General features: G+C 41.6%; 1 protein-coding gene across 8 annotated transcripts in view; it reads left to right on the top strand.

The window, feature by feature from the left end:
• HTR4 (5-hydroxytryptamine receptor 4) overlaps positions 1–12,188 on the top strand; it is a 154,838-nt gene that overhangs the window by 89,564 nt on the left and 53,086 nt on the right. For 5 of the 8 annotated variants that reach the window (XM_074313739.1, XM_074313738.1, XM_019734364.2 and 2 more), the window contains exons 5-7: positions 7,361–7,514; positions 8,441–8,482; positions 11,188–11,756. In XM_074313739.1, coding sequence (XP_074169840.1) covers positions 7,361–7,514; positions 8,441–8,482; positions 11,188–11,756 — 765 coding nt within the window. The remainder of the gene's footprint in view (positions 1–7,360; positions 7,515–8,440; positions 8,483–11,187; positions 11,757–12,188) is intronic. The other 3 variants (XM_019734368.2, XM_019734367.2, XM_074313740.1) reach the window with 1 other exon arrangement.

The raw sequence follows: 12,188 nt of genomic DNA, 5'->3' as shown, positions 1-12,188 counted from the left end.
GTCCCCCCACCGCTATAATTTTTGCTTTCTAAAATCTGAAGTTCTAACTCTGTTCTTGGCTACATTCTCAGCCCCCCCTTCCTGTCCCTGGCTTCTAGTGAATATCCCTGCTGGGGTCTTCCTCATGGATCCTCCAGGTGGCTGGCAGTTTGCCAAGCCCCTTGGGAACCAGAGGGAAAGGCCTTTCATTTTTTTCTTGAAGCTACTGCTGCTTTTCTCTCTTCTCCACCTCCTCAAAAGGAAACCAGAACTGAAAATAAAGCAAAACCAGTTACTAAGAGCAGAACGGTGAGTCTCTTTCCCAGAACTCTGCCATAATACTTGGTTGGATCACCTCCTGTAGGGAAGACTGCTACCCAGCCAGTGAACCCTACAATTATCTCAGATTACATATCACCTGTTTACTCCTGTTGTTCATGTCTATTGCCGCATAACGTCTACCCCAAAACTTAGTGGCTTAAACAACAATGTATGATTATTATCATGTTTCACAATCCTGTGCATCAGGAATTTGGGCTTGGCTGAAGTCCCTTGATGGGATTTAGCTGGAGACTAGACTGGCCTGGAGGGTCTAAGGTGTTCATCACACACATAGCACCTTGATGGGGTCATCTGGGAGGCTGGGCTCAGTTGGGCCCCTCTCCCTGTCCATGTGGCCCCCAGTCTCTATACGTGATCTCATGTTAATACATGTTAGATACTTTCACATGACAGCTCCTGACTTTGGGAAACCAAAAGTCCTCTTGAATATTAGGCCTGGGAGTGGCCTACAACTTCCAATGAGCTCCATTGGTCAAAGCAGCCTACAGCCCAGATCCGAGGGAAGGCGGCAGACTCCCCACCTCTGGATGGGAGGAGTGACAAAGAATTTGTGGACATCTTTAATCCATCACAACTGCAACCTCTTACAAAAACTCAGATGTAATTAATCCCTCTTTTATGCAAAAGAAAACAGAGACACAAAGACACCAAGTCATTTGTCCAAAGTCAGAAGGACAATCTATGAAAGATCTGGGACTAGAACATACTGATTTTTTTTTTTTGCTAAACGCATATTGCTCCGTGTAACTCACAAGTTTACTGATTCCGTGGAGCTCTTTATCCCCTGAGTCCTAAATGTTAAAGACCATTCACTTGTGGTTTATGAATTTGTGAAAAAATCAATCTGTGGTAAAAGGTTTCTGTTTTCCTGATTCCATTTCAGGAAATAGAATAATAGTCAGGTCTTAGCAGCCAGCTGCTACTTCATCTCTTCTCTCCTGTGGTTGACATTTCTTTCTTTAGTTGACCTTAATTAGAGATTTGGTCTCAATGATCATGCAGGATGCCATCTTCAGCCATCTCGGTAGGAGGGCTGGGCCTGGGTTAAGTCCTTGAGAGGATGGTACACATAATCAACTACACTGCAGGCAGCCAATATGATCTCAATGCTTCCATTCTCCTTTAGGGACCAATCCATTCATTTTTCTGTTTTTTAGAATCAACTACTGGGAGAGATGTTGAACCAAGTGACTTCTATTTTATTTATTAAATAATTTAGAGCCCTTGGTTCCAAAATGTATTTGAATCTGTTTACAATATATATGAAACAAATATATATATATATATATATATATATATATATATATATATATATATATATATATAAGATGAGAGGAATGCGAGTAAATAATAATGCTATTTATCAAGCTTCATGTACCAGGAACTTCTAAGTTTTGAACATATTATTTCATCAGTTCTCACAGCTAATCAATGAGGTAGGCATCATGACCCACACTTTCCAGATGAGGAAACTGGGTCTTGGAAAGGTGAAATAACTGATCCAAAGATTACAGAGCTAATAGGTGGTTAAGGCAGGGAGAGTTGGCACCCAGATGTGAAGACATAAAGTTGACTGCTAAAATCTCTAACTCTGAGAGTCTGGGATTCCAACTTTTTCTCCTTGCTCCTTTGCCTTTCCAGTGGTTGTGAGGGCAAGAAGTGAGGAGGAAGAATTTTTCTTAATTTCAGGAAGAGAGGGGAAGAGATTAGCATGGAGCTTAAAATAAATAACTGTAGTCTAAGAGTTGTCAAAGTAAATTATGTCCCCAGAGACATTTAAAAGCAATTTGATCACACATTTACATATGGCTGCTGTTGGAGAAGCTGGTGGCTGGTCTACCAAAGGGTATTTTAATGGAGTTTTATAAGCAACACTTTGAAATATTTTGCATGAGAAATGACTTTGTACATCTTAGTTAATCCTGGCCATCTGGAACCTCACTTGCCATTCATTTAACCACTTTATAAAAGAAGAATAGGAACTGTCCATTGGAAGGCCAGAGAACAGACCTTGCAGATAAATCTATTCCTGAGATGAGACGGAATTGCTTTCCCTGATGAACGCTGTCACCTAAGTTATGAACCAACAACTTTTTATCTTGATTTTGTTGTAATTCAGCTCCTTTAGTAGAACATCCAGAAGTGTTGATTGCAATGGACATTTCTAGTTCAAAAAACTTTTGGTGACTTCTCCCAGCATGGCATCCAAAAACCTCTATGACAGTGGTTCTCAAAGTGTGGTCCCAAACCACCTACGGCAACATCACCTGGGAATGCATCAGAAATGCAGATTCTTGGGTCCCACTCCAAATCTACAGAAATCTGCTTTTAGCGAGCCCTCCAGGTGACTCTGATGGATGCTACAATTTGAGAACCACTGCTCTGAGGGCTGCGTCTTAAGCTTATTTCCTTCTACTTCTTTATAAACACTCTACTATCCAGCTATGTGGATATATGGATATATATTTAAAAATATGTATTTTATATCTCTATATATTTTATATATGTATATATCATATATAATATTTCTGTCTCTGAGCCTTCGTCCATGCTCTTTGTAGCACCCGTATTGTACTTTCTCCTCCACCATCCTTACCCAGTCTCTAAAGTCCAACTTAAAAGACACTTATTGGAGAAAGCCTCCCCATGCCTCTACTCAATACAGCCTTTCACATCCCAACAACTTGGTCCCACATTTGAATGTAATTTATTTCAATTGGTCTTGATTAAGGGTTTATTATTACTCAGCCCATTTTGTGAGCATGCCCTCTATACCTAGCATTGTACTAGGCATTGGGGAGACAGTGGTGAACAAGGCAAAGGCCTCTGGAATGTCTAAGTCAGTTAGGGGAAGACTTTTCTTATCTCCCACCCTGGGTCATAGCTCTTGGAGGGAGTGCAGGTGTCCTGTACTTTCTAGTGTTTCGCAGGCTGTATTAAGTTACAGTGTGCCGGGTGGAAGGGGCTGGACTAGTCTTCTCCGGTCCGTATAGGACACACCAGAGTATTACGCTCTCCTCGTGGAAAATCACCTCCTGTAAACCAGAGTTTCTCAACCTCAGTACTACTGACATGGTAGACCAGATGCGTCTTTGTTGTGGGGGCTGTTTTGCACATGTAAGGTGTTTAGCAGTGTCCTTGAGGGTTACCCTTTGGATGCCGGACCCATCATCCTTTCCAGCTGTGACAACACAAAAAAGGTCTCGAGACATTGCCCAGTATCCCTTGGCAAGTAAAGTCAACCCTGGTTGAATACAACTGGGAGTGTTTTTACCTGCAGAAAGGAAGATTTCAGAAAAATGGAAAAGCCCTCTTCAGATGTCTGTAGGACCACTATGCAGGAAAATAATTAGAGATAGAGTTTTAAATTGAGCCAGAGGGTGAAGCTGGAAGTTACAGAAAGTCAATTTTGGAGGAAAGGGTCTTTTTATTTTTTATTTATTTATTTAGTTTTTTTTTTTTGTTTCAGGTGTACAAAGCAATGTAATAGTTACATTTACACCCCTCACAAAGTGATAACCCCCTCCCCCAATCTACTACGCATCTGACATCCTATATAGCTGTTACAATTCCATTGACTCTATTCCCTGTGCTGTGAAAGGTCCTTAACTTCCGGACAGCCTGAATCCTAGAATGCACTGCAGTAGGACTTAATAAATTCTCAGTCCTTGGTATTCATTCCTGGAGGCTGGGATACACACTCCATTGTAGAGAGGATTTGGGGATTTCAAGATTCTGAGATTTGGCGTTTGTTTTTATTGTTTCTCAAGTGGCTTATAAAGAATTAGAATAATCCCTTGGGGGCTTGGGGGAGGAAGTTGAGTAAAGTAATAGAACGAGCTTAACACATCCTGGCCTTGAGTCAGGCTGTCTGAGCTGGCCCATTCTTACCACCTGTGGAGCCTTGAACAAATGCCGATGACTTCTGTGTTTCTGTTTCCTCACCTGGGAAATGGGTACACTTATAGATCCTGTCTCAAAAGTAGTGTTGAGGACTAAATGAGATAATACAGGTAGAGTCCTTGATAAGTAAATGAATAGTAGCTATTATCACTAACTCAGCCAAGGGGCTTTGCCTCACCTCCAGAGAACTTGCAAATTTAACTAGCTACTTCTGTCCAGTGGTGTTGTACATGTGTTTTGGTGGCAGTTCATGGTAGGATTACTATTTTTGTTATTAGCAGGGGTAATATATTCCAAACATAGGGCTTAAAAGCAACCATAATAGATAAAAATCAAGTTATTGGACTTCTATCTGGTCTTTGATTGATAGACAAAATTAGAATTTTAAGGAAGCTCCAGTAGTCAGTTAGCACTGGAACTTAATTTTTATTAATCATTTTATTCAGTGATGCTTATTTGCATCTACTTAATTTAGATCTTTCAATACAGTCTTCAAGAGGGTGTTTATTTTTCTAGATTCTTTGCTAGAAAGCAAAGATCGTAAAGGTGACTTATTTAGGGTAGTTGCCTCAAGGGCGCCAAGACCTTCGTAAGAATCTTGAAGCCATAAAATCAAGCGGGTGCTCTTTTTTTGCCTCTTCCCAGCTTTAGGTTGCTTGCGTCAGGCCATCTTTGGTGTTTTTCAGCCTGTAGATGCATTATTCCAATCCTCTGTCTTCACATGGCCTCCTGCTCTTTGCGCCTATCTGCCTCTGTGTCCAAATTTCCCTTTTTATGAGCACATCAATCATGTTGGATGAAGTCCCACTCTAATGGGCTCATTTTAATTTGCCTACCTCTATAAAGACCCAATTTCCAATTACGGTCACATTCCAAGGTACTGAAGGTTAGGACTTCAACATATTTTTGGGGGGTGGGAGGGATACAATTCAACCCATAATAGCAACTTAAGCAAAAAGGGAATTTATTGAAAAGAAATGAGATGGTTTATTAAATTGAAAGAAAAGCTAAAGAATAAAGAACTGAAAGGGCAAGAGCGTGGCCTCCCAAAGATCCAAGGAATGGGAGCTACTCCCAGCCCCACCAGGAGCCTGCTGCAGGAATAGAGGGACCTCTGCTGAGTTTCCCATCTTTATGTCACTCTGCCTGATGTTCAGAGTCCCAGGAGAAAGCCAAGGTGACTCCTTCACTGGAAATGTCAGAGCCCCATGGTTTGCTGGCTCAGCACCACTACAGCAACAGACGAGATAATTCCCCAAAGATTTGGGATGCTATTACCAAGAGAAAGGAAGAAGAATGCTAAATGGACACAGCCAAATGTCAAATCTACTCCCTCTAGCAGGGAAGGGAAGGGAGCAAAATTTGGGGGGGAAAAAGTACATTTTTATACACTCCTAATTCATCAACTCAATACTAATAATAAACCTCTGATGATTATTAGTATAGCCATTCGGAAAAATTTGCCACTCTGATATGACTTGTCTTCCTTATAAGTCAAGAGCATGGAGGGAATTCCAGCTAATCATGACTCCTTCCATTACTGAGTTGTCTTTAGTTAGATTTGGCTACGATGTCAGTTTTATAGACAGAAAAAAGTGAGTTCCTGAATAATCCCCTCTTCCATTCTTTGGTCGGTTGTTTCCTGCACCCTGTTCCAGGTCAGGATACCCACTGTCTCGTTGGCCCCAGGAAGCACACTATGGCCGGCTGCTCCTTGATGACTTAGAAGGCAATCCTCCCCTCCCATCTCTTGAAGCCGCCGCTTCTCGTGCTCTGACCCTGGGCTCTCCTCACCAGGAATACCTCCACCCTGTCCCAACCCATCCCATCCCCACCTCTTCAAAAACTAAAACCATTGTTTTATTAGTTATGCTTCGAATTAAGAAAAGAAGAGGTGGGAAAAATAATCATGAGGGGCATAAGGGGGTGGCTCACCATTAAATGGTATAAAACCTTAAAGAATAAAATTAGCCTCCAGGCTGTTGTTTTACATTTATTCTTTAGATTCTTCCAAAGACAAATAGCCGATAGGTCTGCTGTGGTATTTTGCCTGTCGTCAGAGTCTATGAACTGCTTGGGCAGGGGAGTGGTGGTCTCCAAGGCTGGAACAACACGCAAGGAGCGGTCTGAGAGTTAGAGACTTACTCATTAAGTGAGGCAGGTTGCATCTCTGTCTGGAGATAAGAAGAAAGCCAGCACCCTAGGCAGAACATAGACTCAAAAAACAGGAAATATTGCAAAATTTAAATGATCGGCATCAGAGAAACAATTAAATTGTCAAGCCTAGAAGTAACACACGTCAATTCTGTTCGTGACTCAGTGACCAGTCACCTGAGCCCAGAAGGAGGAACTAGGCATACTTAGCAAAGAGCAGTAATAACTTCCACTTGTCACAATGCAAACTCCAGGTCCAATGCAGGGACCTTGGAATCTGCATTTTACATAGGCCTTCTCAGGTGAGTCTGATGCAGGGGAACAGGGTGGAATCCCTGGACCACAATTTAAGGAACACTGGCTATGAGCATCACTTTAGTTTGGGCAGCGGAGCATGGGGACAAATCGGAGATACAGTTCCTAGAGCTCAGATGTTAGGCCAAGCCTGGGTCACCTTAAGTTGTTATCAAAGAGGACCACAGAAGCCTGGACGCTGAGGCCCAAAGGGCTAGACAGAAGCTCGGGCACGGGCAGTGTTGGAACTGTGCCTGAGACAGAGCGGACCCTCGGGGTGTCGTGCGCCTCAGGCACTGGGAGAGGAAGAGGCTGTGGGGTGGACTCCACGCAGTGATTCTCAGATGTCATCTAAGGTTTATGGTTATATTAGCAGAACCACCTTGGCCACTATAACATACTTTATTGTATAATTGCTTTTTTCCTTTCCTCTGTGCTTTTCTCACTTCTCTTCCCCTTTCCTTCCCTTCTTCGACTACCCACTCTCCCCTTTGACCCCCATTATTTTCCCTTTTCTTTCTTCCTTACTTTTATTCTCTACTTCCCCCTCCAATTTTCCCCTTTCCCAATATTTCCTCTTTTTATACCCCTTCTTCTCCTCTCTTCTCTCCCATCAATTATTCACCCCTTCTTCTCCCTCTTGCTTCTCCTCTCCCATGGCACCCACCCCCCTATTCTCTCTCTCCAGGTATTATGCCATCTGCTGCCAGCCTTTGGTCTATAGGAACAAGATGACCCCACTACGCATCGCATTAATGCTGGGAGGCTGCTGGGTCATCCCCATGTTTATCTCTTTTCTCCCTATAATGCAAGGCTGGAATAACATTGGCATAATTGATTTGGTGAGTAGATCCCACTGGTTACTGTCCAATTCACTTTGCTTGCTTGGGATTCTCAATAAACAAACAGGATCAGGTTTGGGTCAATATTCTAAGAAAGATTCTGATCATGGTCTGAGTGACGGCAGTAACAAGAACAACAAAAAAGCAAGCTAGCATTTTGGAATGCTTACTGTATGCCAGAAAATACGCTAAACGCTTCACCTATAATCCTGACAACATCTTTGGCTCCATCGCATCCCGATGAGAAAAGTCAGGCTCAGAAAGGTGAAGTAACATGCCCAGTAATATGCCCAGTAAATAGCAGCACAGGTGTTCAAAGCTTAGCATTCAGACTCCAGAGCCTGAGGTACGTGATAATGCCCCAAGAGTCCTCCATCCTATTTCATGCTGAGAGTCTATGAGGCTTTCAATGACATGTCACGTGGGTGGAGGCTTCTGGAGAATGAAGAGAGCCCTGGGCCAGGAGTTGAGAGCTGAACCCTGAACCCAGCGCTGTCATTGACCCCCTTCCTGAAGGGCTATGATGAGAAGATTCATTGGTTCTCCGTGGAGACTAGTGTCTTCCTGGATGTAGGAGAACAGCATGTGGCATGTGTGCTGGGCATGGATCAAACCCTTAAAGATCAAGATGGTCTTTAAGAGTCATCCAGGTCTGACGTACTGTGTTCGCAACACCAAACTTGTAATGAAGATCAATTATGTAATGAAGATCAGTCCGGATTCATTAGCAGGGATATATGTTCGCTAAGGAAGTTGTCAGACAGTCACTTTAAAATTGATCCCAGGACCATGTCAAGGTAGGAAGGGGAATAGAGAGGAGAGATTGAGAGCAAGCTCTGACCCAGCAGAACCAGTTAGAATAGGAGCTGCCCTTTCTTCTCTCTACCCCATTCCTAGCCCCTAATCTTGCCTTGTTCTTTGTCCAGGAAAGGATATCCAAACCAAGGCTGGGCCAGGATTTGCATGTGGTATGTCAGAACCAGAGTTCCTGGGGCTTCTGAAAGCAGTGCTGGGTCCAAAGGAGTGGAGAAGTGAGAGGGGATCCGTACAAGGGAGGCTGTATGGATATTTTCTTGAATCCTGTCCCTCTTCTTTTGAACTTCGGTTTTATCATTCTTGGGGGTAATGAAGTTCAACTTTTCAGCAACCACCAGAATAGAACAATGGCCAACAAATGTCAAATAGTTACTGTGTGCTGAACCCCATGTTAACTTAATCATTATTCTTGTGACCCTCACTCAGGCCTCACAGCAAGGCTATGAAGTAGATCTTATCATTGTCCTCAGGAAACCAAGAATCAGAGAGGTTGAGTTATTAGGTAAAGTCACATTGGTAGGGAGTGGTGGTGACTATATCTAAGACCAGACTTGCTGAGCTCCCGAATCTACGCTTTTACTGTTTGTGCTAACATTCTTCCTTAGTGGAGGAAACCTTGGGGAAGCATAAGCTTTTGTGCATCAGAACTCTTGTTACGGGCACAGGGCTCTTACCTTCTGACGGAGAATTTCCAAGGGAAATAATGTAGGGAATTTTTGTCCATTTATGAGACTGAGATAGAGGCATGTCCTGTTTACTTTGTGGAACTGGGAGTGGGGCATCTGCTTACTATCAGCATGCCTGGTATTCGCTCCATGATGTTGTGGTTGTATTTCATAGCTTTCCACTCATTTGCACATTGAATCTGCCTAGAGAGAAGAAAGCACAACACACATGTTCACAATATATATACATTTGATTCTCGTTATTTGTGGTAATTAGGTTCTATAAGGTTGTGTAAACACTGAATTAGCAAATGCTGAATCTTTGCTCCTAGGAGAAATACAAGAGTTGGGTTCCTCCAAGTCTCTGGTCATAATATTTTCATCGACTAATCAATACATAATATGTGTATCATATGTAAGAGAGGCCCATGAAATATAAGGTGACAGAAAGGTTGAAGATAAAATAAAGAAAAATATAAATGCAGAGTCATCAAAAGAAAGCTGAGGTAGCTGTACTATAATCAATGATAAAATAAATTTAAGGCAAGTAATATTACTTGAGATATGAACAGAGCTATTTAGGAATGATAAAATGTCAACTTAAGAGGAGGATATACTATAACCTTGTAATATACTGTAAGACATGATACTAAATTACTTATACATTTTATTATACAAGTAATAATATGTGTATCATATATATTTTTATTCATATCTTTATTCATGTGTGCATTTGCACTGGATATGATAACCTCAGGAAGGGAAGTGTCATTTTGTTATTCAGCTCTCTACAGCCAAGGGCTATTCCTAGAAAAGGCTGATAGAGCTAAGACTGTCAACACGCAGGGTTTACAGTTGGGAGAAAATTTTTTTAATCCTTAAAGGGATCCAGTGTATTACAGTATCCAACACAAGTGAGGAATGCAATGCAATCAATGTAATTCACTGTGTTAATAAAAGAGAAGGGAAAATCCACATAATGTCATTACTGCCAAAAATGAATGATTTTTGCAAAGTTCAATATCCATTTATGATTTTTAAAAATCCTCATTAAACTAAGAATACAAGAGAATTTTCTCAGTCACAGAGAAAGCACTGACAAAAAACTTACAAGTATCATACTTAATAGTAAAATATTTAAGACGCCCCTCCTAAAACTGGGAAAGGAACAATGGTGTCCATTCTTACGGCTTTTATTCAAAATTATGCTGGAGCACTTGTCAAGTTCAATAGTAAAATGAAATTGTCATTATTTGCAGATCACATGAGTGTTCATAGAGAAAATTCAAAAGAATCTAGAGATGAAATATTAGTAACAAAGTTGCTGGATGCATAGTCAATATACCAAAAAAAATTTAATTGAACTCTACATACTAGCAACCAACAATTAGGATTAAGAACTTTAGTATGATACCATTTGTAATAGAGTAAAAAGTCAAATACTTAGGAATAAACCTAACCAAAGATGTGCAAGATTTTTACACACCAAAAAAATAAAATATTAGTGAAATAAATATTAAAAGACTTCAGTAAAGGGAAAAGATTCCCATGTTTGTGAATGGGAAGACTTAACACGATAGAGATGTCAGTTTTCCTCAATCATTCTATTCTGTTCCCAATCAAAATCCTAAAAGATTTTTATGGAAATTGATAAGCTAATTCTAAATTTTATGTGGGAAATGCTGAGATACAAGAATAGCCAAAACAGTCTTACAGAAAGTTAGCCACACAGTTCGAAGACTTTTACTGCCAGATAAACTGTGTAGAAGTAGACAGGGAAGGAGAAAGAGGCAGAAAGCCGCTACTGGTTTGGTCGATAGAATGAGGAGTGATAGTGCCTCTATTGTATTTCTTCTCTTCACTGGGGTATTCACAGCTCCTTGTGGATAGATAAGCCCTCTGAGTCCTGGGATACGATCATATTCCTTTTCTACCATCAAGGTTCTAGGCTTATAAAAAACCAGAAAGCTGTACTGATAAACCTCCTTTCTTTCCTTTTTCCTTATTCTTTCTTCCTTTTCCTTCCTGTTCCCCTCCCCTTCTTTCTACCTTCCCATTTCTCCTTTTCGCTTCTTTTTCATCCTTTTTCTTTTTTTCAATTTTCCTCATTCCCTTTCTCCTTTTTCCTCTTTATTTTTTCCTTCCCCTTTTCCCTCTCTCTTCCTCATTTCCTCTCTCCCTCCAACTCTCAGATAGAGAAAAGAAAGTTACATCAGAACTCCAACTCTACGTACTGTATCTTCATGGTCAACAAGCCCTACGCCATCACCTGTTCTGTGGTGGCCTTCTACATCCCGTTTCTGCTCATGGTGCTGGCCTATTATCGCATCTACGTCACAGCTAAGGAGCACGCCCACCAGATCCAAATGTTACAACGGGCAGGAGCCCCCTCAGAGGGCAGACCCCAGGTGGCAGACCAGCATAGCACTCATCGCATGAGGACAGAGACCAAAGCAGCCAAGACCCTGTGCATCATCATGGGTTGCTTCTGCCTCTGCTGGGCTCCATTCTTTGTCACCAATATTGTGGATCCATTCGTAGACTACACTGTCCCTGGACAGGTGTGGACCGCTTTCCTCTGGCTCGGCTATATCAATTCTGGATTGAACCCCTTTCTTTACGCCTTCTTGAATAAGTCTTTCAGACGTGCCTTCCTCATCATCCTCTGCTGTGATGATGAGCGCTACCGAAGACCTTCCATTCTGGGCCAGACTGTCCCCTGTTCAACCACAACCATTAATGGATCCACCCATGTGCTAAGGTGAGTGCTTAGGGGCTTGATAGATCTCGTTATTTGAATGACTCAGAAAACTGGGTAACTCTCCCGTTTTCCATTTCCAGAGGGGTTATTCTTGAAAACCTGTGTAGTGTTTACGAAGATGAAAGAAAAGCTACCATTTGGTCATGGAATAGAGTAGTGGGTAAGGGCTCAGGCTCTAGGGGAGAGTGACCTACATTCAAATCCAGTCTTCGTAGTTCTGTGACCTTGGGCAGGTCATTTAACCATTCTAAACCTTTATTTCATCATTTTAAAAAATTGAGATCATAATTACTGTATCAATATCACAGGGTTTTTGTGAGCATCAGATGTATATAGAGCATATGGTACAGAGCCTGACATCTAGTAAGCACTTAGTAAATATCATCTATTATTTACAGGTAGTATTTTAGGGTATTGGTGAAAAGCATGGGC

Source organism: Rhinolophus sinicus, linkage group LG10 (assembly GCF_036562045.2).
Source record: "Rhinolophus sinicus isolate RSC01 linkage group LG10, ASM3656204v1, whole genome shotgun sequence".
NCBI classification, from domain to species: Eukaryota; Metazoa; Chordata; class Mammalia; order Chiroptera; family Rhinolophidae; genus Rhinolophus; species Rhinolophus sinicus.
The sequence above is the reverse complement of the archived record's forward strand: the minus strand, read 5'-3'. Positions and strand labels throughout refer to the sequence as shown.